Here is a 25,951-nt window from a genome sequence, read left to right on the forward strand (position 1 = left end):
TATTTAAAAGTAAATTAATGTGGATGAGTGATTATTAATGCCATCCTCAAGATACAGTGATACACCTGAGATTTGGAAAGGTACATTCCAAGTAACATTACATTTAAATTATTCCTAGTATCCATCATTTTGGAAGGGAAGGTTTTGGCCTTCAACCCCCACTGAGACTTTTTCCTGCAGTATTTCTATTGACCACTAGAGTGCGCCTCATCACTACATTGTCTGCGTGTTTCTATTTCGGAATTATGGTTCTGGATGTTTTCTTCGAATTATTTGTAGGAAAACAATGCACAGAGATTTCCCTCTGCAATCAGATTTTTTTTTTCGATTAATGACATGATTGCTTGTGTCATGTGCAAATACTTTTTTGTCAAATGTGATTTTTATGGCTGTTAATTGCAATGTTGTAAAAATACAATAAAGTAATTCAATCATTTTCATTTACATTAAACAGTTAAACAGTATTTTTTCTAAGGAACAAACTAGTAATGCTAATTTGGACACGATGTTTGTGGCTTTTCCCATAGAGATAGATAGAGGACTCTAGTGCCCAAATGTCTCATTTAGAATGGGCAGCGCCATTGAGCACTTTCACCATTTTGAAGTAGTCACTGGGTGGGACTTCCTATGGGTTAAGGAAGGATCACATAATTCCAACCAGGTCACCAGGAGGGATCAGCTTGTGAACAAACATTCCATAACTGCAGGTGGCAGTACATTGGCAAGCTTTATACCTGTTCAAACAACGCACTCCAGGTGGCAGTATGCACCAGGAGGACAGGGTTCCGGTCTAGAAGAATGGTTTTGACAGCTCCCACAGTTTTGCTTCTGTACAGCAGTTTAATCTTAAGGACCGGACCCTTTTTTTCAATTTTCGCCAAAAATGACATACCCAAATCTAACTGCCTGTAGCTCAGGATTTGAAGCAAGGATATGCATATTCTTGATACCATTTGAAAGGAAACACTGAAGTTTGTGGAAATGTGAAATTAATGTAGGACAACATAACGCATTTCATCTAGTAAAATACAATACAAAGATATAAAACGTGTTTTTTAGGTTTTTTTTGTACCATCATCTTTGAAATCCATCACTCACAACCGAAGATATTAACATTTTATATTCATCAAATGTCTGCTCTGTTTTTGGACGATGTGATGACGTGATCACTGCTTGCGCTGTTCCTTGTGCGGTTGCATCTCAGATATAGACGGTCGATGAAATTAATCAACATATGCGAAAGTGAGTAGATTATCTTGAAAACAACGGGCGGACATATTGGATGTAGTCTTCAGTTCTTATTATTTCTCCGTGGTATGCACATATTCAGTTTGTTTACCAAATCATAGAAAATTGATTACTTCAAAATAGAGATGCCCTCAATTGCGCTGCCCCTGCTCTCACAAACACCATAACACTGTAGTACATATACAATGATGCGATGTCTATCTAAGTCTATGGGCTTTTCCAGGCGCGCCATCTTTGCTAGCACCACGCATAGTTCCTGGCTTTCAGCGCGCACTAATCACTGATTGGATAGCCTGATGTGCGTTGCAGAGAAATTCAGCGAAGACAAAAACAACGCTCGCTCCAATTTACCGGCGTGACAGTTGAACAACAACAATCAAGCTTCCGGTTTTTCCCCATTCTTACTAGAGAGTTCACTAGCATGATCTTGTGAGCGTAAAATCAACAAGTTTATGTATAATATATTTACGTGTACGCTAGGTACATTTTATTATTTTGTTTTGTCGTGGAATAAGAGCACCGAAAGAGCTATTACTGACTTTGATACACCGCTTTATTTGACCATTACACTGCGGGCAACTTCCAATACGGTAAAGACTGATCTCGTTAGTTAGTTAATAATTGAATGAAATTAAGCATTCTATTGGACTTCGAATGCACGTGTTTTTTTCTGGAGTATTACAGAGGAGATAGCTATTGTTTTGTTCCCTTGGAAAGTGTTTAATTAATTCCCTTTTCACTGTTTTGTTGAAAGTTCATATATTCAACAATGTATTGGACAGCTGCAGTCAACATGTTGTGTATTTTGTCTATCAACAGGGTTATTATGAGCGAAGGAGAGGTATTCCATGAGAAGCAGCGACTGGAGTTGTGCGCCATTCATGCTCTGAACAACGTTCTGCAAGAACAAGTGTTCACCAAGGAGACGGCAGATGACATCTGCAAGCGGTGAGGTCACTTAGGTCAGGCGATGTGTGTGTAATGTCATCTTTAGGGGGTGGTGTTTTGGCTAAACAGAGTTCTTTGTGTCAATGATAAAACAGACTCTTCAATATGCAATCTCTGCATGTAAATCATCAAGTACTGCTATAAGCCTGTGATCCAAAGAGCACCCACCACAGCATGTGAATCTGTTTTTACCATGTTCCCTTCTTTCCCCTTCCTCCCCAGGCTCGCTCCACAGTGTGTGGTGAACCCTCACCGCTCGATGCTGGGCACAGGCAACTATGACGTCAACGTCATCATGGCTGCCCTACAGAGCAGAGAGTTGGCTGCAGTATGGTGGGACAAACGCAGGTCAGTCTTCAATACCTCAGGGCCAGACAGATTTGGAAGATATGATTGCCAATGGAATACACCTGTGTAATAAATTCAAATCCAACCAAGTACCGCTACAGGTCATGAAGAGCAAGTTTTATTGACCAAAGAAAATATTCTGATAAGGAAATTTTGCCACAGATTGTCTACTCCTACTGTTCCTCCCCTTCACCACCACAGTGACTCTGTTGATTTTAAACCAAAATCTACATCCCTTTTCCTATTTCTCCCTCAGAACAGTACAGAGTCTCTGTGTTGACAAGGTCCAGGGGTTCATCCTGAACGTTCCGTCACGTGTCTCTCTTGGAATTGTGTCCCTCCCCGTCAAGCGGCGGCACTGGCTTGCAGTGCGCCAGGTTAATGGACACTACTACAACCTCGACTCCAAACTAAAGAGTCCTGTCTGCATTGGGAACGAAGCAGATCTCCGGTGAGTGATGGGAGGGACGACTATGCAGACATGTATTGTACAACTCTTAATCAAAGACACAGTATCTCCAACTTTACAGCTGTGATAGTGATAAATGCAAAAATATGCAAATGCTAAACTTGTCATGCTAATTGTTTGCAAACAGAAATGTCCCTCTGTAATTTTTATTTACATATTTACCCTGTCAGGAACTCTTGAACGCAGCCCACAATTTGACTGTGGTAGACTACTAGTCAGAGTTTGATCTCATCCTGTTAGAGGAGTGGTCACATGGGGCTTACCACAGTGTCTGCTTGTTACAGGTTGTACTTTGCACTCTTGTAAACCAGTCTCTCTCACTCTCCCATTTGTACTCTCTCATTCACCACACTCCCCTTCTCTCCCTCTCAGTACATTTCTCAGTGAAGTTCTGTCTCCGGACGTGGCAGAGATGCTCCTGGTTGTGAGGAGGGACGTGGAGGAGTACGGAACCTGGCTGAACTCTGATGACCTCAGGAACTGATTCCTCTGGCCTGGGCATTCCTTCATTCATTCAGCATGGGACTCAAAACTCCTGCTCTACTCTGGAAAAACAAATAACATTTTAGAAAACAAGAGGCGCTTAACAAAAAGTACATATTTCAGGAAATGCATTACCGGTTGCTGAGGAGTGTGGGCACTCTTAGACACGAAGTGCCAAAGATCATTTAAGATGACGAGGGATTTCTGTCCCAAATTACTCGTTTGTAACAGTTTACTGACTGTTTGGATTTCTACACTACAGCTGCATCTATATATTTTTCCTTCCTTCTTCCTATGCACTGCACTGTCGAGGTAGATCAGTTAGAACTAGTTTCTTTGTTATTCTATGCACTGAGGTAGATCCGTTAGAACTAGTTTGTCTTTGTTATTCTATGCAAAGAGGAGGTACAGAGGCGGCACTGGATGTCGTGTTGACAACTGACTGTGTGAAAATAATGCTTCTGTTTGTTCTGTCTACATCTAACTATGCATATCCGAGTGAATGGGAGCATTGTCTTTCTGTTACACGCGCTCAAACTACACACACAGTCAGAGGATATAAAGAAAATGTTATTTATATGTAACGATGTGTCTCGTCTTTCAGAGGTTCAGCAGCACAGTTCATTCACAGTTGAGTGACTTAAACAAGGCAACTTTATTAATTGTTATTTTATTTATATTAGACTCTGGAGTGAAAAAGGATGCCATTCAAAAGGAGCATTGATTATACCATACAAACGCAATTCAAGGGTTAACAAGGTCAGTAGATAAGGAGGGTGTTCAATGAAATCTGACATCATATATGTACATAACATCCTATAGAGACCCCAGAAACCCACTGCTATATAGTTATTATTGCTATTTACGGTAGAGCTACTGCAGCACCAGTGGCAGGAGTTTTATTGCTATGTGCCTGCTGTCATTGCATGGGAGTTGTAGTTCTAATGGTCTCGTGGTTGGATGGGAGTTGTAGTTCTCAATTCAGCCTACAAAGAGGTTTGTACTATAGCCCTCTCTTGAATGTTCTTTTTAAGAGCAAAGTTTCATGAGGGGATGGGCAACTCCAGTCCTTGGTGTCCCTTCTGCAGCTGACTCCAATAATCACCGAATCATGATCTTCTGTTTAGAATGCAATTAGTTTATTCACCACTCCGGCCCCAAGGACAGGAGTTACCCATCCCTGATTTAGATAATGTCATCAACAGTGAAATGTATAGTATCAGAAGGTAATACAAAGGAGATACAGAATTTTCACCTATAAAAAGTAAATCAAATAAAAATTGCACGTTGAATACCAAGTGAGGAGACTGCATATTCATTCACTCAATGTGTCTTGTTTCTACGTGTCAGTGTTTCTCTACAACAAGATATAGATATAAAAACGTGAAAATAAACTGGTGCTACATTTAAAAAATATAGAACTACAATGTTGTAACGTCAATACCATTATGGCTCACCTCGCAACTGTTGACACTGGACAGACAAGGGGGATTGTAAGGGGTGAACCTGGTTCAGACCTCTTCATAATCATGCTACCTACTGTATCTATCTGACATTAGTTTACTGTGAGGTTCTACAGCAGGCTATTCAACCTTGTTGGTACTGACGTTACGCACCTTTAATTTACATCTAAAGATCGATTTTTGGGGATTAGTTATTTTTTCTTCATCTCAATAAAGTGTCCATTCATAAGAAAATGAAAAAAAATTCTATACTTTTTTAAACATTGAAAAAAATTAGCGTGGATACAGGTTCCTTGAATGGGCGGAGTTGGGGTGTGTTTGACGACCCCCGTAACCAGTCAGCATGCTGGGAGAGTACTGTACTTTCAGAAACAGCGTTTTGATTCGATATGGGGGAGCCGCCATTGAAGATCCACAGAGGAGGGTGTGCAGAGAGAAGGGAGACAAGAAAACAACAAGAAATCTCCATTATTCAAATTAGTTTCAAAATCATCTCATGTAGGAAGATGAGCACTCACGTGGTCACGTTATTCCCCTAACAACAAGGGTAGAGGAGGTAGAAGATATCCACAACCACTGATCCAGGGTCTTTACCTCCAAATGGTTAAGGTTAGGAATGGGTGTCAGGTAATCTGATCCCAGATCAGAGGTGGATGGAGGCAACTTCTACCACAAGCACCAGGGACTGTTGTAAAAGTTAGGACTGGGATGGGAATGCTAGAAAGGACAAAGGTAGGGTAATGGTTAGGGTTAGGTCTCAGGTTTGTGGTCAGAAAGCACTGTATATACGTCCTTTCTAGCATGTCCAAAGTCAGAGAGGTGACAACCGACGGAGTTAGTTGTTAGGGGCAGAAAGTGAGCTTTCCCATTCAAGCGATAGTACACATACTTTAGGTTATTTGAATAAACAAAAGAATGCCAGTTTACAGCAGGTGCGTAGACAGAATTTAGTTGGTAGATGGGCCTGCAGAAATTTGGATGGGCCAACGTTACCCAGGCCCACCCTTGTCTACACTCCTGGCTTACAGGGCCCTGTGAGGTTGGAGCCACACCACCACCACCATCACCACTACCATCACCACCTTGACCATCACCACCACTACCATCCCCACTACCACCACCACCATCCCCACTACCACCACCATCACCACTACCACCACCACCATCACCACTACCACCACCACCATCATCACCACTACCATCACCACCACCAGTTAGTTAGATCCAGAATGTTTATTATCGACTAATGACAAACGTACAGGCAAATAACACCTCGAGTGACGGTTTACACACCTAGTGATGACAAATGGCACAGATTAGGATGTCACGAATACAAAGGAACTCACAGAGGGGGGTGGGGACTGCCTGTCAGTCAGGGGTAGGCTCTCATAGCCAGGGTTGCCATTGGAGGAAACGTTTGGAGTCCTGAAAAGAGACAGAAAGAGAGAGGAAACGAAAGGAAAAGCAGGAAGGCAGAAGAGGAGGAAGAGGAGAAGGAGTGGAGAATGAGTGAGAGAGAGAGGGGAAAAAGGGATGAGACACATTGAGAAAAACAAAAAGAGGGTGGTGGACCAAAGGAGGGAACCGAGGTGGGGTAAGAAGAGAAAGGGAGGAAGAGCAATTAGCGAAATGGTGATGTAGAAACCTCCTTATAACTGGTGGCATTAGTGTTATTAGGGCACTATATCGACGTAGGCAGGGGGATAGCTGGAGGTTTCAGCATGGGGGACACAGATATTATACACACAGTCCACTCCTGAGATGTGCACTTTGGGAAATGCAAACTCATGTACAATGATGAAGTGCACATTTGTGTACAACGTGTACGTGCATGGCAATTTAAAACTTCACCAGTCCCAATTCAAAATACATTAATTTTTAATTGCTCTGGATATCCACATGCTCCACTTTAGTGTGTGCTTTCCAGGCGGCCCCAAACCAGAGCATTTATCAGGAGTCCACTGCATTCTTATTGTTTATTGGGTACCTGGAATCTGAGTTACTTTACTCTGGGCAGTTTGGTCATGATACTGTTACTATTAGATCTAGGCTAGGGCCACTGACAATCACAGTGTTTACAGCGCCTGAATACACCAACTGGACTTGGCATTTAGTTATGTTCTACATGCTAAGACATAAGGTAGGAAAGTACACTTCTTAGGGCATTAACTGGACTTGACATTTAGTTATGTTCTACATGCTAAGACATAAGGTAGGAAAGTACACTTCTTATGGCATTAACTGGACTTGGCATTTAGTTATGTTCTACATGCTAAGACATAAGGTAGGAAAGTACACTTCTTATGGCATTAACTGGACTTGGCATTTAGTTATGTTCTACATGCTAAGACATAAGGTAGGAAAGTACACTTCTTAGGGCATTAACTGGACTTGACATTTAGTTATGTTCTACATGCTAAGACATAAGGTAGGAAAGTACACTTCTTAGGGCATTAACTGGACTTGGCATTTAGTTATGTTCTACATGCTAAGACATAAGGTAGGAAAGTACACTTCTTAGGGCATTAACTGGACTTGGCATTTAGTTATGTTCTACATGCTAAGACATAAGGTAGGAAAGTACACTTCTTAGGGCATTAACTGGACTTGGCATTTAGTTATGTTCTACATGCTAAGACATAAGGTAGGAAAGTACACTTCTTATGGCATTAACTGGACTTGGCATTTAGTTATGTTCTACATGCTAAGACATAAGGTAGGAAAGTACACTTCTTAGGGCATTAACTGGACTTGCCATTTAGTTATGTTCTACATGCTAAGACATAAGGTAGGAAAGTACACTTCTTAGGGCATTAACTGGACTTGGCATTTAGTTATGTTCTACATGCTAAGACATAAGGTAGGAAAGTGCACTTCTTAGGGCATTAACTGGACTTGGCATTTAGTTATGTTCTACATGCTAAGAAATAAGGTAGGAAAGTACACTTCTTATGGCATTAACTGGACTTGGCATTTAGTTATGTTCTACATGCTAAGACATAAGGTAGGAAAGTACACTTCTTAGGGCATTAACTGGACTTGGCATTTAGTTATGGTCTACATGCTAAGACATAAGGTAGGAAAGTACACTTCTTAGGGAATTAACTGGACTTGGCATTTAGTTATGTTCTACATGCTAAGACATAAGGTAGGAAAGTACGCTTCTTAGGGCATTAACTGGACTTGGCATTTAGTTATGTTCTACATGCTAAGGCATAATGTAGGAAAGTACACTTCTTAGGGCATTAACTGGACTTGGCATTTAGTTATGTTCTACATGCTAAGACATAAGGTAGGAAAGTGCACTTCTTAGGGCATTAACTGGACTTGGCATTTAGTTATGTTCTACATGCTAAGGCATAAGGTAGGAAAGTACACTTCTTAGGGCATTAACTGGACTTGACATTTAGTTATGTTCTACATGCTAAGACATAAGGTAGGAAAGTACACTTCTTAGGGCATTAACTGGACTTGGCATTTAGTTATGTTCTACATGCTAAGACATAAGGTAGGAAAGTACGCTTCTTATGGCATTAACTGGACTAGCAAAGTATAGAAAGAGAGTGAGAGAGAGAAAGTGACAGTGAGAGGGAGTGACAGTGAGAGAAAGTGACAGTGAGAGGGAGTGAAAGAGAGGAAGTGACATTGAGAGGGAGTGACAGTGAGAGGGAGTGACAGTGAGAGGAAGTGACAGTGAGAGGGAGTGAAAGAGAGGAAGTGACAGTGAGAGGGAGTGACAGTGAGAGGGAGTGACAGTGAGAGGGAGTGAGAGAGGAAGTGACAGTGAGAGGGAGTGAAAGAGAGGAAGTGACAGTGAGAGGGAGTGAAAGAGAGGAAGTGACAGTGAGAGGGAGTGAAAGAGAGGAAGTGACAGTGAGAGGGAGTGAAAGAGAGGAAGTGACAGTGAGAGGGAGTGAAAGAGAGGAAGTGACATTGAGAGGGAGTGAAAGAGAGGAAGTGACAGTGAGAGGGAGTGAAAGAGAGTAAGTGACATTGAGAGGGAGTGAAAGAGAGGAAGTGACAGTGAGAGGGAGTGAAAGAGAGGAAGTGACAGTGAGAGGGAGTGAAAGAAAGGAAGTGACAGTGAGAGGGAGTGAAAGACCGAGAGAGTGAAAGTGAGAGGGAGTGAAAGACCGAGAGAGTGAGAGAGTGAGAGAGTGAAAGAGAGGAAGAGACAGTGAGAGGGAGTGAAAGACAGAGAGTGAGAGAGTGAAAGATAGAGAGTGAGAGAGTGAAAGAGAGGAAGTGACAGTGAGAGGGAGTGAAAGACAGAGTGAGAGAGTGAAAGACAGAGAGTAAGAGAGTGAAAGAGAGGAAGTGACAGTGAGAGGGAGTGAAAGACCGAGAGAGTGAGAGAGTGAAAGACAGAGAGTGAGAGAGTGAAAGAGAGGAAGTGACAGTGAGAGGGAGTGAAAGACCGAGAGAGTGAGAGAGTGATAAAGAAATAATAAAGGACAGAGACAGCAAGAGAGAGAGGTGAGAGTAATTTGAGAGACTTGATAACATGAGACTTGGACACCACAGTGTGGATGGTGGGTGGGAGTGATGGGGTTTTCCTAGGTCAACCTGAGCCTCATATCTCCGCAGTATTAATGTATGTGTCTCAAATGACACCCTATTCCCCATATAGTGCACTACTTTCGGACACTTGGCCCAAAGTAGTGCACTATATTGTGAATAGGGTGTCATTTGAAACACACTCAAGATCTGTGAGTGATCGATCGAACCGGTCTATGTCTGTCTTGGAAGGTGCGACAGACCGATAGACAGACACACAGAAAGACAGACTTCTGGAGTTGTGTCGGTTTCTCTGCCTACCCTGCAGTCCACAGTAGATCTGTCTGTGTGTCTGTTTCTCTGCCTACCCTGCAGGCCACAGTAGATCTGTCTGTGTGTCTGTTTCTCTGCCTACCCTGCAGGCCACAGTAGATCTGTCTGTGTGTCTGTTTCTCTGCCTACCCTGCAGGCCACAGTAGATCTGTCTGTGTGTCTGTTTCTCTGCCTACCCTGCGGTCCACAGTAGATCTGTCTGTGTGTCTGTTTCTCTGCCTACCCTGCAGGCCACAGTAGACCTGTCTGTGTGTCTGTTTCTCTGCCTACCCTGCAGTCCACAGTAGATCTGTCTGTGTGTGTTTCTCTGCCTACCCTGCAGTCCACAGTAGATCTGTCTGTGTGTCTGTTTCTCTGCCTACCCTGCAGTCCACAGTAGATCTATCTGTGTGTCTGTTTCTCTGCCTACCCTGCAGTCCACAGTAGATCTATCTGTGTGTCCATTTCTCTGCCTACCCTGCAGTCCACCGTAGATCTGTCTGTGTGTCTGTTTCTCTATCTGTGGGTCTGTTTCTCTATCTGTCTGTCTGTTTCTCTATCTGTGTGTCTGTTTCTCTGCCTACCCTGCAGTCCACAGTAGATCTGTCTGTGTGTCTGTTTCTCTGCCTACCCTGCAGTCCACAGTAGACCTGTCTGTGTGTCTGTCTGCGTTGCGTGTGTTTGCTTCCCCTGACAAAGTGATCCGTATGTGTCTATATGGAGGAGGGGTTCTGACTACTCCATCACTGTACATGTCTGGGTGGGTGTGAGATAGAACTATATCCAATGTATTTCCAATGTCAAACGTTTGCCATGTGTTCATGTATGCTAACATTACAGGGTGTGGTGAAGTAAAGATGTGTGTCTTTTCAAGCTGTGCATCTAAAACCTCTGTGTGTCTCTGTTTTGTACCTATCCTTCACTTATGCTCATTAACATAACAGACTTAGTCAGTAGGTCTGTGTGTGTTCATGCACGCTCCACTACTCTATACTGGGCCTATATGAGTGTCCTGATCTTGTTGGCTTCAGGTGGGAGCTTCGAGTTGAAGTTACACCAAGGCACAGATCTAGGATCAGCTTAATCTCCAAGTCTTCATCCTCAGCCACTATAGTAAAAAAAACTGACCATAGATCAGTGACTGGGGGCAACTTCATCTTATTCACTGGGGGTCTCACTGAGGCAACTCTGTCTGTCTGTCTGTGTGTCTGTGTGTCTGTGTTACTCACGGGAGGGGTGGCGCGCTAGAAAATGGAGGAGTCCACCCGGCCCCCTGGTAATTATAGAAGGGGGGCAAGGCCCCTCGCTGAGACCCCACGGCCGGCTGTCTACGTGCCTGATGGGAAGTGAAGGGGTCCTCGCTCTCGCTGTCCGAATCTTCATACTCCTCGGAATCACTGTCACCCGCCAGAGAGAGGGGAGAGGAGAACTCATGAGAACAACAATTAGGGGTTTTAGTAACACTTTGTATGAACCTTTAAATCCAATGGAACAGATATGGAACACACTGTACATGTGTGGAAGACAGCCACAACATCTGTGTACTTTTACCCTACTGTACAAGAAAACAAAAAATAGTTGTAAAATAATAATATACAGCACTGTGTGAACGTTTTAGGCAGGTGTGAGAAAATGCTGTAAAGTAAGAATGCTTTCAAAAATAGACATGTTAAAATATTATTTTTATCAATAAACAAAATGCAAAATGAGTGAACAGAAGAAAAATCTAAACCAATCCATATTTGGTGTGCTTTGCCTTCAAAACAGCATCAATTCTTGTAGGTACACTTGCACAAAGTCAGGGATTTTGTAGGTATATAGTCAGGTGTATGATTAAACAATTATACCAAACAGGTGGTAATGATGATCAATTCATTTCTGAGAAGTACAGGCAGATACTTATCCATCATGCAATACCATCTGTGAAGCATCTGATTGGCCCCAAATTTTATCTGCAGCATGACAACGACCCCAAACATACAGCGAAAGTCATTAAGAACTATCTTCAGCTTAAAGAAGAACAAGGAGTCCTGGAAGTGATGGTACGGCCCCCACCGAGCCCTGATCTCAACATCATCGAGTCTGGCTGGGATTACATGAAGAGAGAGAAGCACCTCAGGCTGCCTAAATCCACAGAAGAACTGTGGTTGGTTCTCCAAGATGTTTGGGCCAACTTACCTGCCGAGTTACTTCAAAAACAGTCTGCAAGTGTACTTAGAAGAATTGATGCTGTTTTGAAGGCAAAGGGGGGTCACACCAAATATTGATTTGATGTAGATATTTCTTCTGTTCGCTCACTTTGCATTTTGTTAACAATTAACATGTCTATTTTTTAAAGCATTCTTACTTTACAGCCTATTTTCACACCTGCCTAAAACTTTTGCACAGTACTGTATACAGTGAGGGAAAACGTATTTGATCCCCTGCTGATTTTGTTTGTTTGCCCACTGACAAAGTAATGATCCGTCTATAAATTTAATAGTAGGTTTATTTGAACAGTGAGAGACAGAATAACAACAAAAGATCCAGAAAAACACGTCAAAAATGTTATGAATTGATTTGCATTTTAATGAGGGAAATAAGTATTTGACCCCCTCTCAATCAGAAAGATTTCTGGCTCCCAGGTTTCTTTTATACGGGTAACAAACTGAGATTAGGAGCACACTGTTAAAGGGAGTGCTCCTAATCTCAGTTTGTTACCTGTATAAAAGACACCTGTCCACAGAAGCAATCAATCAATCAGATTCCAAACTCTCCACCATGGCCAAGACCAAAGAGCTCTCCAATGATGTCAGGGACAAGATTGTAGACCTACACAAGGCTGGAATGGGCTACAAGACCATCGCCAAGCAGCTTGGTGAGAAGGTGCCAACAGTTGGTGCGATTATTCACAAATGGAAGAAACACAAAAGAACTGTCAATCTCCCTCGGCCTGGGGCTCCATGCAAGATCTCACCTCATAGAGTTGCAATGATCATGAGAACGGTGAGGAATCAGCCCAGAACTACACGGGAGGATGTTGTCAATGATCTCAAGGCAGCTGGGACCATAGTCACCAAGAAAACAATTGGTAACACACTACGCCGTGAAGGACTGAAATCCTGCAGCGCCCGCAAGGTCCCCCTGCTCAAGAAAGCACATATACATGCCCGTCTGAAGTTTGCCAATGAACATCTGAATGATTCAGAGGACAACTGGGTGAAAGTGTTGTGGTCAGATGAGACCAAAATGGAGCTCTTTGGCATCAACTCAACTCGCCGTGTTTGGAGGAGGAGGAATGCTGCCTATGACCCCAAGAACACCATCCCCACCATCAAACATGGAGGTGGAAACATGCTTTGGGAGTGTTTTACTGCTAAAGGGACAGGACAACTTCACCGCATCAAAGGGACGCTGTACCATCAAATCTTGGGTGAGAACCTCCTTCCCTCAGCCAGGGCATTGAACATGGGTCGTGGATGGGTATTCCAGCATGACAATGACCCAAAACACACAGCCAAGGCAACAAAGGAGTGGCTCAAGAAGAAGCACATTAAGGTCCTGGAGTGGCCTAGCCAGTCTCCAGACCATAATCCCGTAGAAAAGGGGAGCTGAAGGTTTGAGTTGCCAAACGTCAGCCTCGAAACCTTAATGACTTGGAGAAGATCTGCAAAGAGGAGTGGGACAAAATACCTCCTGAGATGTGTGCAAACCTGGTGGCCAACTACAAGAAACATCTGACCTCTGTGATTGCCAACAAGGGTTTTGCCACCAAGTACTAATTCATGCTTTGTAGAGGGGTCAAATACTTTTTTCCCTCACTGTATATATGTTTTTATCTGTTAAATTAATGGGTTTGTGATGGTGCATTCAGCAATGTCCTCTGGAATACAGACCTCCTGTTAATTTTACATCGATATTCGCAAATAGAAAAAAATAATCCCCTTGTTGATCCCTGAATCTGTTTTTCCCTTCATGTTTCTGGCTGTGACACAGTTGGAAGCTGTTTACTACAGACAGCCACACAGACAGAAGCTCTGACAGACCTGGTGGTACAGTAGTGAATTACATATCCATCCAGTACGTCAACCCACGCCTAGAGATGCACCTCTATATAGTATACAACCTTACCTTACTGCTGAGCATGTTCCGAGGAAATGTTAAACTATGATGTACAAAACTTAAGCAACAACATTATACACACACACACACACCTGGGGAAGCTTCTCCAGGCGCCGGGCAGGGAACAGAGGATGGCAGTGAAGGCCAGAGCCGAAAGGAAAGAGTAGAGGGAGAGGTAGAGCAATCCCTCCATCCCGTCAGAGCACAGGCCTTTCAAAGAGTCAATATAATCCTAAGAAACAGAGACAGAAAGAGCTAAAAGACTTGAGAAAAAAGCAAGAACACACCAGAGACCATTACACCCCATGTTAAACACCAGGCCTACCTTGTTGAGACCTCGACAGTGGAGTAGCGCCACCAGCTGGTGAAAGTTGCCCTCTGTGGCATTGAGAATCTGCTGAACCTCCCTGAGTGACTTCTACAACGACAATAGGTAAGGATAATATCACACTCAGTTTCATAAACATGACACTGTGCTTTATATATTTGGCAGCCATTTTGTGTCATGGGTTGCACCCTGGCCCAGTGTGATGTACCTCTGCCTTGGGGACCTGTGGGAGAGCATTCCGGTCCAGGCTGGATAGGTGTGTGTGGATGCTGGAAAGGGCCCTCTGTGACTGGGTCAGCAGCTGCAGACAACAGGTCATTGAAAATATTGCTTAGCGTCATCATCATCATGCTAACACTGTATAATCTACAAACATCCTGATCAGTACCTATCAGATAATACAAGTTTACTTACTGTTCTATATCAGTGCCACCAGGTTTGGAATTACAGAGCTGCCCAGAAATAATACAAACCCCCATATATTTACATTGGTCCAGCCCACTCATTTCAGGGCACTCAGAAGAGTCCATGTGTTATTGAAACCCTGATCCCCTAACACCACTACGTGAGACACACCATCTACAGAGAACAGTTACTACCTGCTGGAAAGGGCTGTTCATACGTCTGCTGCAGGTCAGGTAATAATCCAACACGTCTGGATAGGACAGAGGACAGCAGCAGACCATCAATCAGCAATGAATAAAGTGTGTCAGGGCATTTCAGCATCAAAATGAATGGCTATATGAATGAAGTGATCAGAGACTCTTTGTTAGTGTGCAGCGATGCACTACTGTACCTGAGCTGGTCCCAGAGTTGAAGTGGGTGGAGTTGAGCACAAAGGTGTTTGGATCTGTACAGAAGTCACTGACAGACTGGAGATGCATAGAAAGGTAGTGGGGGAAGAGAGGTAGAGAGGGATATAGAAAGAAAGACAGAGAAAGACAGAGAGGTAGAGAGATACAAGGGGAGAGAAATGGAGGGAGAGATCACAAGGGAAAAGTTAACAGAGAAACACTGACTGAATGACACACGTCTCTCCTCAGATATCTGACTGCAGCACTTGGACCAATGCCTGTTCTATTGATTTACTGAGTGAATCACATGCTGCATATACCTGCTGTTCCTATCCATGCTGCATATACCTGCTGTTCCTATCCATGCTGCATATACCTGCTGTTCCTATCCATGCTGCATATACCTACTGTTCCTATCCATGCTGCATATACCTGCTGTTCCTATCCATGCTGCATATACCTGCTGTTCCTATCCATGCTGCATATACCTGCTGTTCCTATCCATGCTGCATATACCTGCTGTTCCTATCCATGCTGCATATACCTGCTGTTCCTATCCATGCTGCATATACCTACTGTTCCTATCCATGCTGCATATACCTTCTGTTCCTATCCATGCTGCATATACCTGCTGTTCCTATCCATGCTGCATATACCTGCTGTTCCTATCCATGCTGCATATACCTGCTGTTCCTATCCATGCTGCATATACCTGCTGTTCCTATCCATGCTGCATATACCTGCTGTTCCTATCCATGCTGCATATACCTGCTGTTCCTATCCATGCTGCATATACCTGCTGTTCCTATCCATGCTGCATATACCTACTGTCCCTATCCATGCTGCATATACCTGCTGTTCCTATCCATGCTGCATATACCTGCTGTTCCTATCCATGCTGCATATACCTGCTGTTCCTATCCATGCTGCATATACCTGCTGTTCCTATCCATGCTGCATATACCTGCTGTTCCTATCCATGCTGCATATACCTACTGTCCCTCTCCATGCTGCATATACCTGCTGTTCCTATCCATGCTGCATATACCTGCTGTTCCTATCCATGCTGCATAGATCTATTGTCCCTCTCCATGCTACATATACCTACTGTCCCTCTCGATGCTGCATATACCTGCTGTTCCTATCCATGCTGCATATACCTGCTGTTCCTATCCATGCTGCATATACCTGCTGTTCCTATCCATGCTGCATATACCTGCTGTTCCTATCCATGCTGCATATACCTGCTGTTCCTATCCATGCTGCATAGATCTATTGTCCCTCTCCATGCTGCATATACCTGCTGTTCCTATCCATGCTGCATATACCTGCTGTTCCTATCCATGCTGCATATTCCTGCTGTTCCTATCCATGCTGCATATACCTGCTGTTCCTATCCATGCTGCATATACCTGCTGTTCCTATCCATGCTGCATATACCTGCTGTTCCTATCCATGCTGCATAGATCTATTGTCCCTCTCCATGCTGTATAGATCTATTGTCCCTCTCCATGCTGCATATACCTGCTGTTCCTATCCATGCTGCATATACCTGCTGTTCCTATCCATGCTGCATATACCTGCTGTTCCTATCCATGCTGCATATACCTGCTGTTCCTATCCATGCTGCATAGATCTATTGTCCCTCTCCATGCTACATATACCTGCTGTTCCTATCCATGCTGCATATACCTGCTGTTCCTATCCATGCTGCATATACCTGCTGTTCCTATCCATGCTGCATATACCTACTGTCCCTCTCCATGCTGCATAGATCTACTGTCCCTCTCCATGCTGCATAGATCTATTGTCCCTCTCCATGCTGCATAGATCTACTGTCCCTCTCCATGCTGCATAGATCTATTGTCCCTATCCATGCTGCATAGATCTACTGTCCCTCTCCATGCTGTATATACCTACTGTTCCTATCCATGTTGCATAGATCTACTGTCCCTCTCCATGCTGTATATACCTACTGTCCCTCTCCATGCTGCATAGATCTACTGTCCCTCACCATGCTGCATAGATCTACTGTCCCTATCCATGCTGCATAGATCTACTGTCCCTCTCCATGCTGTATATACCTACTGTCCCTTTCCATGCTGCATAGATCTACTGTCCCTCTCCATGCTGTATATACCTACTGTCCCTATCCATGCTGCATAGATCTACTGTTCCTCTCCATGCTGCATAGATCTACTGTCCCCCTCCATGCTGTATAGACCTACTGTCCCTCTCCATGCTGTATATACCTACTGTCCCTCTCCATGCTGCATAGAACCTACTGTCCCTCTCAAGGCTGTATAGACCTACTGTCCCTCTCCATGCTGCATATACCTACTGTCCCTCTCCATGCTGCATAGATCTACTGTCCCTCTCCATGCTGCATATACCTACTGTTCCTATCCATGCTGAATATACCTACTGTCCCTCACCATGCTGCATATACCTACTGTTCCTATCCATGCTGTATATACCTACTGTGCCTCTCCATGCTGCATATACCTACTGTCCCTCTCCATGCTGCATATACCTACTGTCCCTCTCCATGCTGTATATACCTACTGTTCCTATCCATGCTGAATATACCTACTGTCCCTCTCCATGCTGCATATACCTACTGTCCCTCTCCATGCTGTATATACCTACTGTCCCTCTCCATGCTGCATAGAACCTACTGTCCCTCTCAAGGCTGTATAGACCTACTGTCCCTCTCAAGGCTGTATATACCTACTGTCCCTCTCAAGGCTGTATATACCTACTGTCCCTCTCAAGGCTGTATATACCTACTGTCCCTCTCCATGCTGCATATACCTACTGTCCCTCTCCATGCTGCCTATACCTACTGTCCCTCTCCATGATGCATAGATCTACTGTCCCTCTCCATGCTGCATAGATCTATTGTCCCTCTCCATGCTGCATAGATCTACTGTCCCTCTCCATGCTGCGTATACATACTGTCCCTCTCCATGCTGCATAGATCTACTGTCCCTCTCCATGCTGCATATATCTATTGTCCCTCTCCATGCTGTATATACCTACTGTCCCTCTCCATGCTGCATAGAACCTACTGTCCCTCTCAAGGCTGTATAGACCTACTGTCCCTCTCCATGCTGCGTATACATACTGTCCCTCTCCATGCTGCATAGATCTACTGTCCCTCTCCATGCTATATATACCTACTGTCCCTCTCCATGCTGCATAGATCTACTGTCCCTCTCCATGCTGCGTATACATACTGTCCCTCTCCATGCTGCATAGATCTATTGTCCCTCTCCATTCTGCATATACCTACTGTCCCTCTCCATGCAGTATATACCTACTGTTCCTATCCATGTTGCATATACCTACTGTCCCTCTCCATGCTGTCCCTCTCCATGCTGCATATACCTACTGTCCCTCTCCATGCTGTATATACCTACTGTCCCTCTCCATGCTGCATATACCTACTGTCCCTCTCCATGCTGTCCCTCTCCATGCTGCATATACCTACTGTCCCTCTCCATGCTGCATATACCTACTGTCCCTCTCCATACTGTATAGACCTACTGTCCCTCTCCATGCTGTATATACCTACTGTCCCTCTCCATGCTATATATACCTACTGTCCCTCTCCATGCTGTATATACCTACTGTCCCTCTCCATGCTGTATATACCTACTGTCCCTCTCCATGCTGCATATACCTACTGTCCCTCTCCATGCTGCATAGAACCTACTGTCCCTCTCCATGCTGTATATACCTACTGTCCCTCTCCATGTTGCATATACCTACTGTTCCTATCCATGCTGCATAGAACCTACTGTCCCTCTCCATGCTGTATAGACATACTGTCCCTCTCCATGCTGCATATACCTACTGTCCCTCTCCATGCTGCATATACCTACTGTCCCTCTCCATGCTGCATAGAACCTACTGTCCCTCTCCATGCTGTATAGACCTACTGTCCCTCTCCATGCTGCATAGAACCAACTGTCCCTCTCCATGTTGTATAGACCTACTGTCCCTCTCCATGCTGCATATACCTACTGTCCCTCTCCATGCTATATATACCTACTGTCCCTCTCCATGCTGTATATACCTACTGTCCCTCTCCATGCTGCATAGAACCTACTGTCCCTCTCCATGCTGTATAGACCTACTGTCCCTCTCCATGCTGCATAGAACCAACTGTCCCTCTCCATGTTGTATAGACCTACTGTCCCTCTCCATGCTGCATATACCTACTGTCCCTCTCCATGCTGCATATACCTACTGTCCCTCTCCATGCTGCATAGAACCTACTGTCCCTCTCCATGCTGTATAGACCTACTGTCCCTCTCCATGCTGCATAGAACCAACTGTCCCTCTCCATGTTGTATAGACCTACTGTCCCTCTCCATGCTGCATATACCTACTGTCCCTCTCCATGCTATATATACCTACTGTCCTCTCCTGTATATACCTACTGTCCCTCTCCATGCTGTATATACCTACTGTCCCTCTCCATGCTGCATATACCTACTGTCCCTCTCCATGCTGTATATACCTACTGTCCCTCTCCATGCTGCATTTACCTACTGTCCCTCTCCATGCTGCATAGAACCTACTGTCCCTCTCCATGCTGCATTTACCTACTGTCCCTCTCCATGCTGCATAGAACCTACTGTCCCTCTCCATGCTGCATAGAACCTACTGTCCCTCTCCATGCTGTATATATATACCTACTGTCCCTCTCCATGCTGTATATACCTACTGTCCCTCTCCATGCTGCATATACCTACTGTCCCTCTCCATGCTATATATACCTACTGTCCCTCTCCATGCTGTATATACCTACTGTCCCTCTCCATGCTGTATATACCTACTGTCCCTCTCCATGCTGCATATACCTACTGTCCCTCTCCATGCTGTATATACCTACTGTCCCTCTCCATGCTGCATTTACCTACTGTCCCTCTCCATGCTGCATAGAACCTACTGTCCCTCTCCATGCTGCATAGAACCTACTGTCCCTCTCCATGCTGCATAGAACCTACTGTCCCTCTCCATACTGTATAGACCTACTGTCCCTCTCCATGCTGTATATATATACCTACTGTCCCTCTCCATGCTGCATATACCTACTGTCCCTCTCCATGCTGCATAGAACCTACTGTCCCTCTCCATGCTGCATAGAACCTACTGTCCCTCTCCATGCTGCATAGAACCTACTGTCCCTCTCCATGCTGCATAGAACCTACTGTCCCTCTCCATGCTGCATAGAACCTACTGTCCCTCTCCATGCTGCATAGAACCTACTGTCCCTCTCCATACTGTATAGACCTACTGTCCCTCTCCATGCTGTATATATATACCTACTGTCCCTCTCCATTCTACATATACCTACTGTCCCTCTCCATGCTGCATATACCTACTGTTCCTATCCATGCTGCATAGAACCTACTGTCCCTCTCCATGCTGTATAGATCTACTGTCCCTCTCCATGCTGTATAGATCTACTGTCCCTCTCCATGCTGCATATACCTACTGTCCCTCTCCATGCTGTATAGATCTACTGTCCCTCTCCATGCTGCATATACCTACTGTCCCTCTCCATGCTGCATATACCTACTGTCCCTCTCCATTCTACATATACCTACTGTCCCTCTCCATGCTGCATATACCTACTGTTCCTATCCATGCTGCATAGAACCTACTGTCCCTCTCCATGCTGTATAGATCTACTGTCCCTCTCCATGCTGTATAGATCTACTGTCCCTCTCCATGCTGCATATACCTACTGTCCCTCTCCATGCTGCATATACCTACTGTCCCTCTCCATGCTGCATATACCTACTGTCCCTCTCCATGCTGTATAGAACCTACTGTCCCTCTCCATGCTGCATAGAACCTACTGTCCCTCTCCATGCTGTATAGACCTACTGTCCCTCTCCATGCTGCATAGAACCTACTGTCCCTCTCCATGCTGTATAGACCTACTGTCCCTCTCCATGCTGTATAGACCTACTGTCCCTCTCCATGCTATATATACCTACTGTCCCTCTCCATGCTGCATATACCTACTGTTCCTATCCATGCTGCATAGAACCTACTGTCCCTCTCCATGCTGCATATACCTACTGTTCCTATCCATGCTGCATAGATCTACTGTCCCTCTCCATGCTGTCTATACCTACTGTTCCTATCCATGCTGCATAGAACCTACTTTCCCTCTCCATGCTGCATATACCTACTGTTCCTATCCATGCTGCACAGAACCTACTGTCCCTCTCCATGCTGTATATACCTACTGTCCCTCTCCATGCTGCATAGAACCTACTGTCCCTCTCAAGGCTGTATAGACCTACTGTCCCTCTCAAGGCTGTATAGACCTACTGTCCCTCTCAAGGCTGTATATACCTACTGTCCCTCTCAAGGCTGTATATACCTACTGTCCCTCTCAAGGCTGTATATACCTACTGCCCCTCTCCATGCTGCATATACCTACTGTCCCTCTCCATGCTGCCTATACCTACTGTCCCTCTCCATGATGCATAGATCTACTGTCCCTCTCCATGCTGCATAGATCTATTGTCCCTCTCCATGCTGCATAGATCTACTGTCCCTCTCCATGCTGCGTATACATACTGTCCCTCTCCATGCTGCATAGATCTACTGTCCCTCTCCATGCTGCATATATCTATTGTCCCTCTCCATGCTGCATAGAACCTACTGTCCCTCTCAAGGCTGTATAGACCTACTGTCCCTCTCCATGCTGCCTATACCTACTGTCCCTCTCCATGCTGCGTATACATACTGTCCCTCTCCATGCTGCATAGATCTACTGTCCCTCTCCATGCTATATATACCTACTGTCCCTCTCCATGCTGCATAGATCTACTGTCCCTCTCCATGCTGCGTATACATACTGTCCCTCTCCATGCTGCATAGATCTATTGTCCCTCTCCATGCTGCATATACCTACTGTCCCTCTCCATGCAGTATATACCTACTGTTCCTATCCATGTTGCATATACCTACTGTCCCTCTCCATGCTGTCCCTCTCCATGCTGCATATACCTACTGTCCCTCTCCATGCTGTATATACCTACTGTCCCTCTCCATGCTGCATATACCTACTGTCCCTCTCCATGCTGTCCCTCTCCATGCTGCATATACCTACTGTCCCTCTCCATGCTGCATATACCTACTGTCCCTCTCCATGCTGCATATAACCTACTGTCCCTCTCCATACTGTATAGACCTACTGTCCCTCTCCATGCTGTATATACCTACTGTCCCTCTCCATGCTATATATACCTACTGTCCCTCTCCATGCTGTATATACCTACTGTCCCTCTCCATGCTGCATAGAACCTACTGTCCCTCTCCATGCTGTATATACCTACTGTCCCTCTCCATGTTGCATATACCTACTGTTCCTATCCATGCTGCATAGAACCTACTGTCCCTCTCCATGCTGTATAGACATACTGTCCCTCTCCATGCTGCATATACCTACTGTCCCTCTCCATGCTGCATATACCTACTGTCCCTCTCCATGCTGCATAGAACCTACTGTCCCTCTCCATGCTGTATAGACCTACTGTCCCTCTCCATGCTGCATAGAACCAACTGTCCCTCTCCATGTTGTATAGACCTACTGTCCCTCTCCATGCTGCATATACCTACTGTCCCTCTCCATGCTATATATACCTACTGTCCCTCTCCATGCTGTATATACCTACTGTCCCTCTCCATGCTGCATAGAACCTACTGTCCCTCTCCATGCTGTATAGACCTACTGTCCCTCTCCATGCTGCATAGAACCAACTGTCCCTCTCCATGTTGTATAGACCTACTGTCCCTCTCCATGCTGCATATACCTACTGTCCCTCTCCATGCTGCATATACCTACTGTCCCTCTCCATGCTGCATAGAACCTACTGTCCCTCTCCATGCTGTATAGACCTACTGTCCCTCTCCATGCTGCATAGAACCAACTGTCCCTCTCCATGTTGTATAGACCTACTGTCCCTCTCCATGCTGCATATACCTACTGTCCCTCTCCATGCTATATATACCTACTGTCCCTCTCCATGCTGTATATACCTACTGTCCCTCTCCATGCTGTATATACCTACTGTCCCTCTCCATGCTGCATATACCTACTGTCCCTCTCCATGCTGTATATACCTACTGTCCCTCTCCATGCTGCATTTACCTACTGTCCCTCTCCATGCTGCATAGAACCTACTGTCCCTCTCCATGCTGCATAGAACCTACTGTCCCTCTCCATGCTGCATAGAACCTACTGTCCCTCTCCATGCTGTATAGAACCTACTGTCCCTCTCCATGCTGTATATACCTACTGTCCCTCTCCATGCTGCATATACCTACTGTCCTCTCCATGCTGTATATACCTACTGTCCCTCTCCATGCTGTATATACCTACTGTCCCTCTCCATGCTGTATATACCTACTGTCCCTCTCCATGCTGCATATACCTACTGTCCCTCTCCATGCTGTATATACCTACTGTCCCTCTCCATGCTGCATATACCTACTGTCCCTCTCCATGCTGCATAGAACCTACTGTCCCTCTCCATGCTGCATAGAACCTACTGTCCCTCTCCATGCTGCATAGAACCTACTGTCCCTCTCCATACTGTATAGACCTACTGTCCCTCTCCATGCTGTATATATATACCTACTGTCCCTCTCCATGCTGCATATACCTACTGTCCCTCTCCATGCTGCATAGAACCTACTGTCCCTCTCCATGCTGCATAGAACCTACTGTCCCTCTCCATGCTGCATAGAACCCCTCTCATGCTGTATAGTCCTGTCCCTCTCCATGCTGTATAGACCTACTGTCCCTCTCCATGCTGTATATATATACCTACTGTCCCTCTCCATTCTACATATACCTACTGTCCCTCTCCATGCTGCATATACCTACTGTTCCTATCCATGCTGCATAGAACCTACTGTCCCTCTCCATGCTGTATAGATCTACTGTCCCTCTCCATGCTGTATAGATCTACTGTCCCTCTCCATGCTGCATATACCTACTGTCCCTCTCCATGCTGCATATACCTACTGTCCCTCTCCATTCTACATATACCTACTGTCCCTCTCCATGCTGCATATACCTACTGTTCCTATCCATGCTGCATAGAACCTACTGTCCCTCTCCATGCTGTATAGATCTACTGTCCCTCTCCATGCTGTATAGACCTACTGTCCCTCTCCATGCTGTATAGACCTACTGTCCCTCTCCATGCTACATATACCTACTGTCCCTCTCCATGCTGCATATACCTACTGTCCCTCTCCATGCTGTATAGAACCTACTGTCCCTCTCCATGCTGCATATACCTACTGTCCCTCTCCATGCTGCATAGAACCTACTGTCCCTCTCCATGTTGCATATACCTACTGTTCCTATCCATGCTGCATAGATCTACTGTCCCTCTCCATGCTGTCTATACCTACTGTTCCTATCCATGCTGCATAGAACCTACTTTCCCTCTCCATGCTGCATATACCTACTGTTCCTATCCATGCTGCACAGAACCTACTGTCCCTCTCCATGCTGTATAGACCTACTGTCCCTCTCCATGCTGCATAGAACCTACTGTCCCTCTCCATGCTGTATAGACCTACTGTCCCTCTCCATGCTGTATAGACCTACTGTCCCTCTCAACACTCTATAGATCTACTGTCCCTCTCCATACTGTATAGACCTACTGTCCCTCTCCATGCTGCATAGAACCTACTGTCCCTCTCCATGCTGTATAGACCTACTGTCCCTCTCCATGCTGTATAGACCTACTGTCCCTCTCAACACTCTATAGATCTACTGTCCCTCTCCATACTGTATAGACCTACTGTCCCTCTCCATGCTGTATAGACCTACTATCCCTCTCCATGCTGTATAGACCTACTGTCCCTCTCCATGCTGTATAGACCTACTGTCCCTCTCCATGCTGTATAGACCTACTGTCCCTCTCCATGCTGTATAGACCTACTGTCCCTCTCCATGCTGTATAGACCTACTGTCCCTCTCCAAGCTGTATAGACCTACTGTCCCTCTCCATGCTGTATAGACCTACTGTCCCTCTCCATGCTGCATATACCTACTGTTCCTATCCATGCTGAATAGAACCTACTGTCCCTCTCCATGCTGCATATACCTACTGTCCCTCTCCATGCTGTCTATACCTACTGTTCCTATCCATGCTGCACAGAACCTACTGTCCCTCTCCATGCTGTATAGACCTACTGTCCCTCTCCATGCTGCATAGAACCTACTGTCGCTCTCCATGCTGCATATACCTACTGTTCCTATCCATGCTGCATAGAACCTACTGTCCCTCTCCATGCTGTATAGACCTACTGTCCCTCTCCATGCTGCATAGAACCTACTGTCCTCTCCATGCTGCTGCATAGAACCTACTGACCATGCTGTATAGACCTGTCCCCATGCTGCATAGAACCTCCATGCTGTATAGACCTACTGTCCCTCTCCATGCTATATAGACCTACTGTCCCTCTCAACACTCTATAGATCTACTGTCCCTCTCCATACTGTATAGACCTACTGTCCCTCTCCATGCTGTATAGACCTACTGTCCCTCTCCATGCTGTATAGACCTACTGTCCCTCTCCATGCTGTATAGACCTACTGTCCCTCTCCATGCTACATATACCTACTGTCCCTCTCCATGCTGCATATACCTACTGTCCCTCTCCATGCTGCATATACCTACTGTTCCTATCCATGCTGCATAGAACCTACTGTCCCTCTCCATGCTGCATATACCTACTGTCCCTCTCCATGCTGCATATACCTACTGTTCCTATCCATGCTGCATAGAACCTACTGTCCCTCTCCATGCTGTATAGACCTACTGTCCCTCTCCATGCTGCATAGAACCTACTGTCCCTCTCCATGCTGTATAGACCTACTGTCCCTCTCAACACTCTATAGATC

The 25,951-nt window shown here is 45.2% G+C and overlaps 2 protein-coding genes and 1 long non-coding RNA gene across 13 annotated transcripts in view; 2 read left to right on the top strand and 1 right to left on the bottom strand.

The window, feature by feature from the left end:
* Nucleotides 1–1,562: 1,562 nt before the first annotated feature.
* Nucleotides 1,563–4,080, top strand: LOC118379516 (josephin-2). The gene is made up of 5 exons (XM_035766540.2): nt 1,563–1,838; nt 2,068–2,196; nt 2,419–2,544; nt 2,801–2,995; nt 3,386–4,080. The coding sequence occupies exons 2-5, from the start codon at nt 2,075–2,077 to the stop codon at nt 3,495–3,497; spliced, it is 555 nt and encodes a 184-aa protein (XP_035622433.1). The 5' UTR covers nt 1,563–1,838; nt 2,068–2,074; the 3' UTR covers nt 3,498–4,080.
* A 70-nt stretch (nt 4,081–4,150) lies between these two features.
* LOC118375178 (protein tweety homolog 1-like) overlaps nt 4,151–25,951 on the bottom strand; it is a 46,052-nt gene continuing 24,251 nt past the window's right edge. For 2 of the 6 annotated variants that reach the window (XM_052490128.1, XM_052490127.1), the window contains 8 exons: nt 14,994–15,069; nt 14,797–14,852; nt 14,406–14,498; nt 14,195–14,287; nt 13,962–14,101; nt 10,998–11,165; nt 6,306–6,384; nt 4,151–5,316 (listed from right to left, as the gene is read on the bottom strand). In XM_052490128.1, the coding sequence (XP_052346088.1) occupies nt 5,233–5,316; nt 6,306–6,384; nt 10,998–11,165; nt 13,962–14,101; nt 14,195–14,287; nt 14,406–14,498; nt 14,797–14,852; nt 14,994–15,069 (789 nt within the window). In that variant the 3' untranslated portion in view covers nt 4,151–5,232. Of the gene's footprint in view, nt 5,322–6,305; nt 6,385–8,357; nt 8,497–10,997; nt 11,166–13,961; nt 14,102–14,194; nt 14,288–14,405; nt 14,499–14,796; nt 14,853–14,993; nt 15,070–25,951 lie in introns of those variants that run through there. The other 4 variants (XM_052490129.1, XM_052490131.1, XM_052490132.1 and 1 more) reach the window with 4 other exon arrangements.
* Nucleotides 6,391–8,496, top strand: LOC127914354 (uncharacterized). Of its 6 annotated transcripts, none has more exons than XR_008088182.1 (3): nt 6,391–7,819; nt 7,892–8,251; nt 8,396–8,496. It is a non-coding gene; the product is annotated as an uncharacterized LOC127914354 (long non-coding RNA). The 6 variants fall into 6 exon arrangements; XR_008088185.1 differs by having other exon boundaries at nt 7,892–7,963; nt 8,396–8,479; XR_008088184.1 differs by having other exon boundaries at nt 7,892–7,963; nt 8,324–8,446.

This window comes from Oncorhynchus keta, chromosome 31 (assembly GCF_023373465.1).
Source record: "Oncorhynchus keta strain PuntledgeMale-10-30-2019 chromosome 31, Oket_V2, whole genome shotgun sequence".
Taxonomy (NCBI): Eukaryota; Metazoa; Chordata; class Actinopteri; order Salmoniformes; family Salmonidae; genus Oncorhynchus; species Oncorhynchus keta.

Excerpts from the sequence above, each read along its gene's own strand:
- LOC118379516 (XM_035766540.2), top strand. The coding sequence starts at position 2,075 with ATGAGCGAAGGAGAGGTATTCCATGAGAAGCAGCGACTGGAGTTGTGC. Across the intron at positions 2,197-2,418 it reads GCAGATGACATCTGCAAGCG|GCTCGCTCCACAGTGTGTGG; the intron begins GTGAGGTCACTT and ends CTTCCTCCCCAG. Across the intron at positions 2,996-3,385 it reads GGGAACGAAGCAGATCTCCG|TACATTTCTCAGTGAAGTTC; the intron begins GTGAGTGATGGG and ends TCTCCCTCTCAG.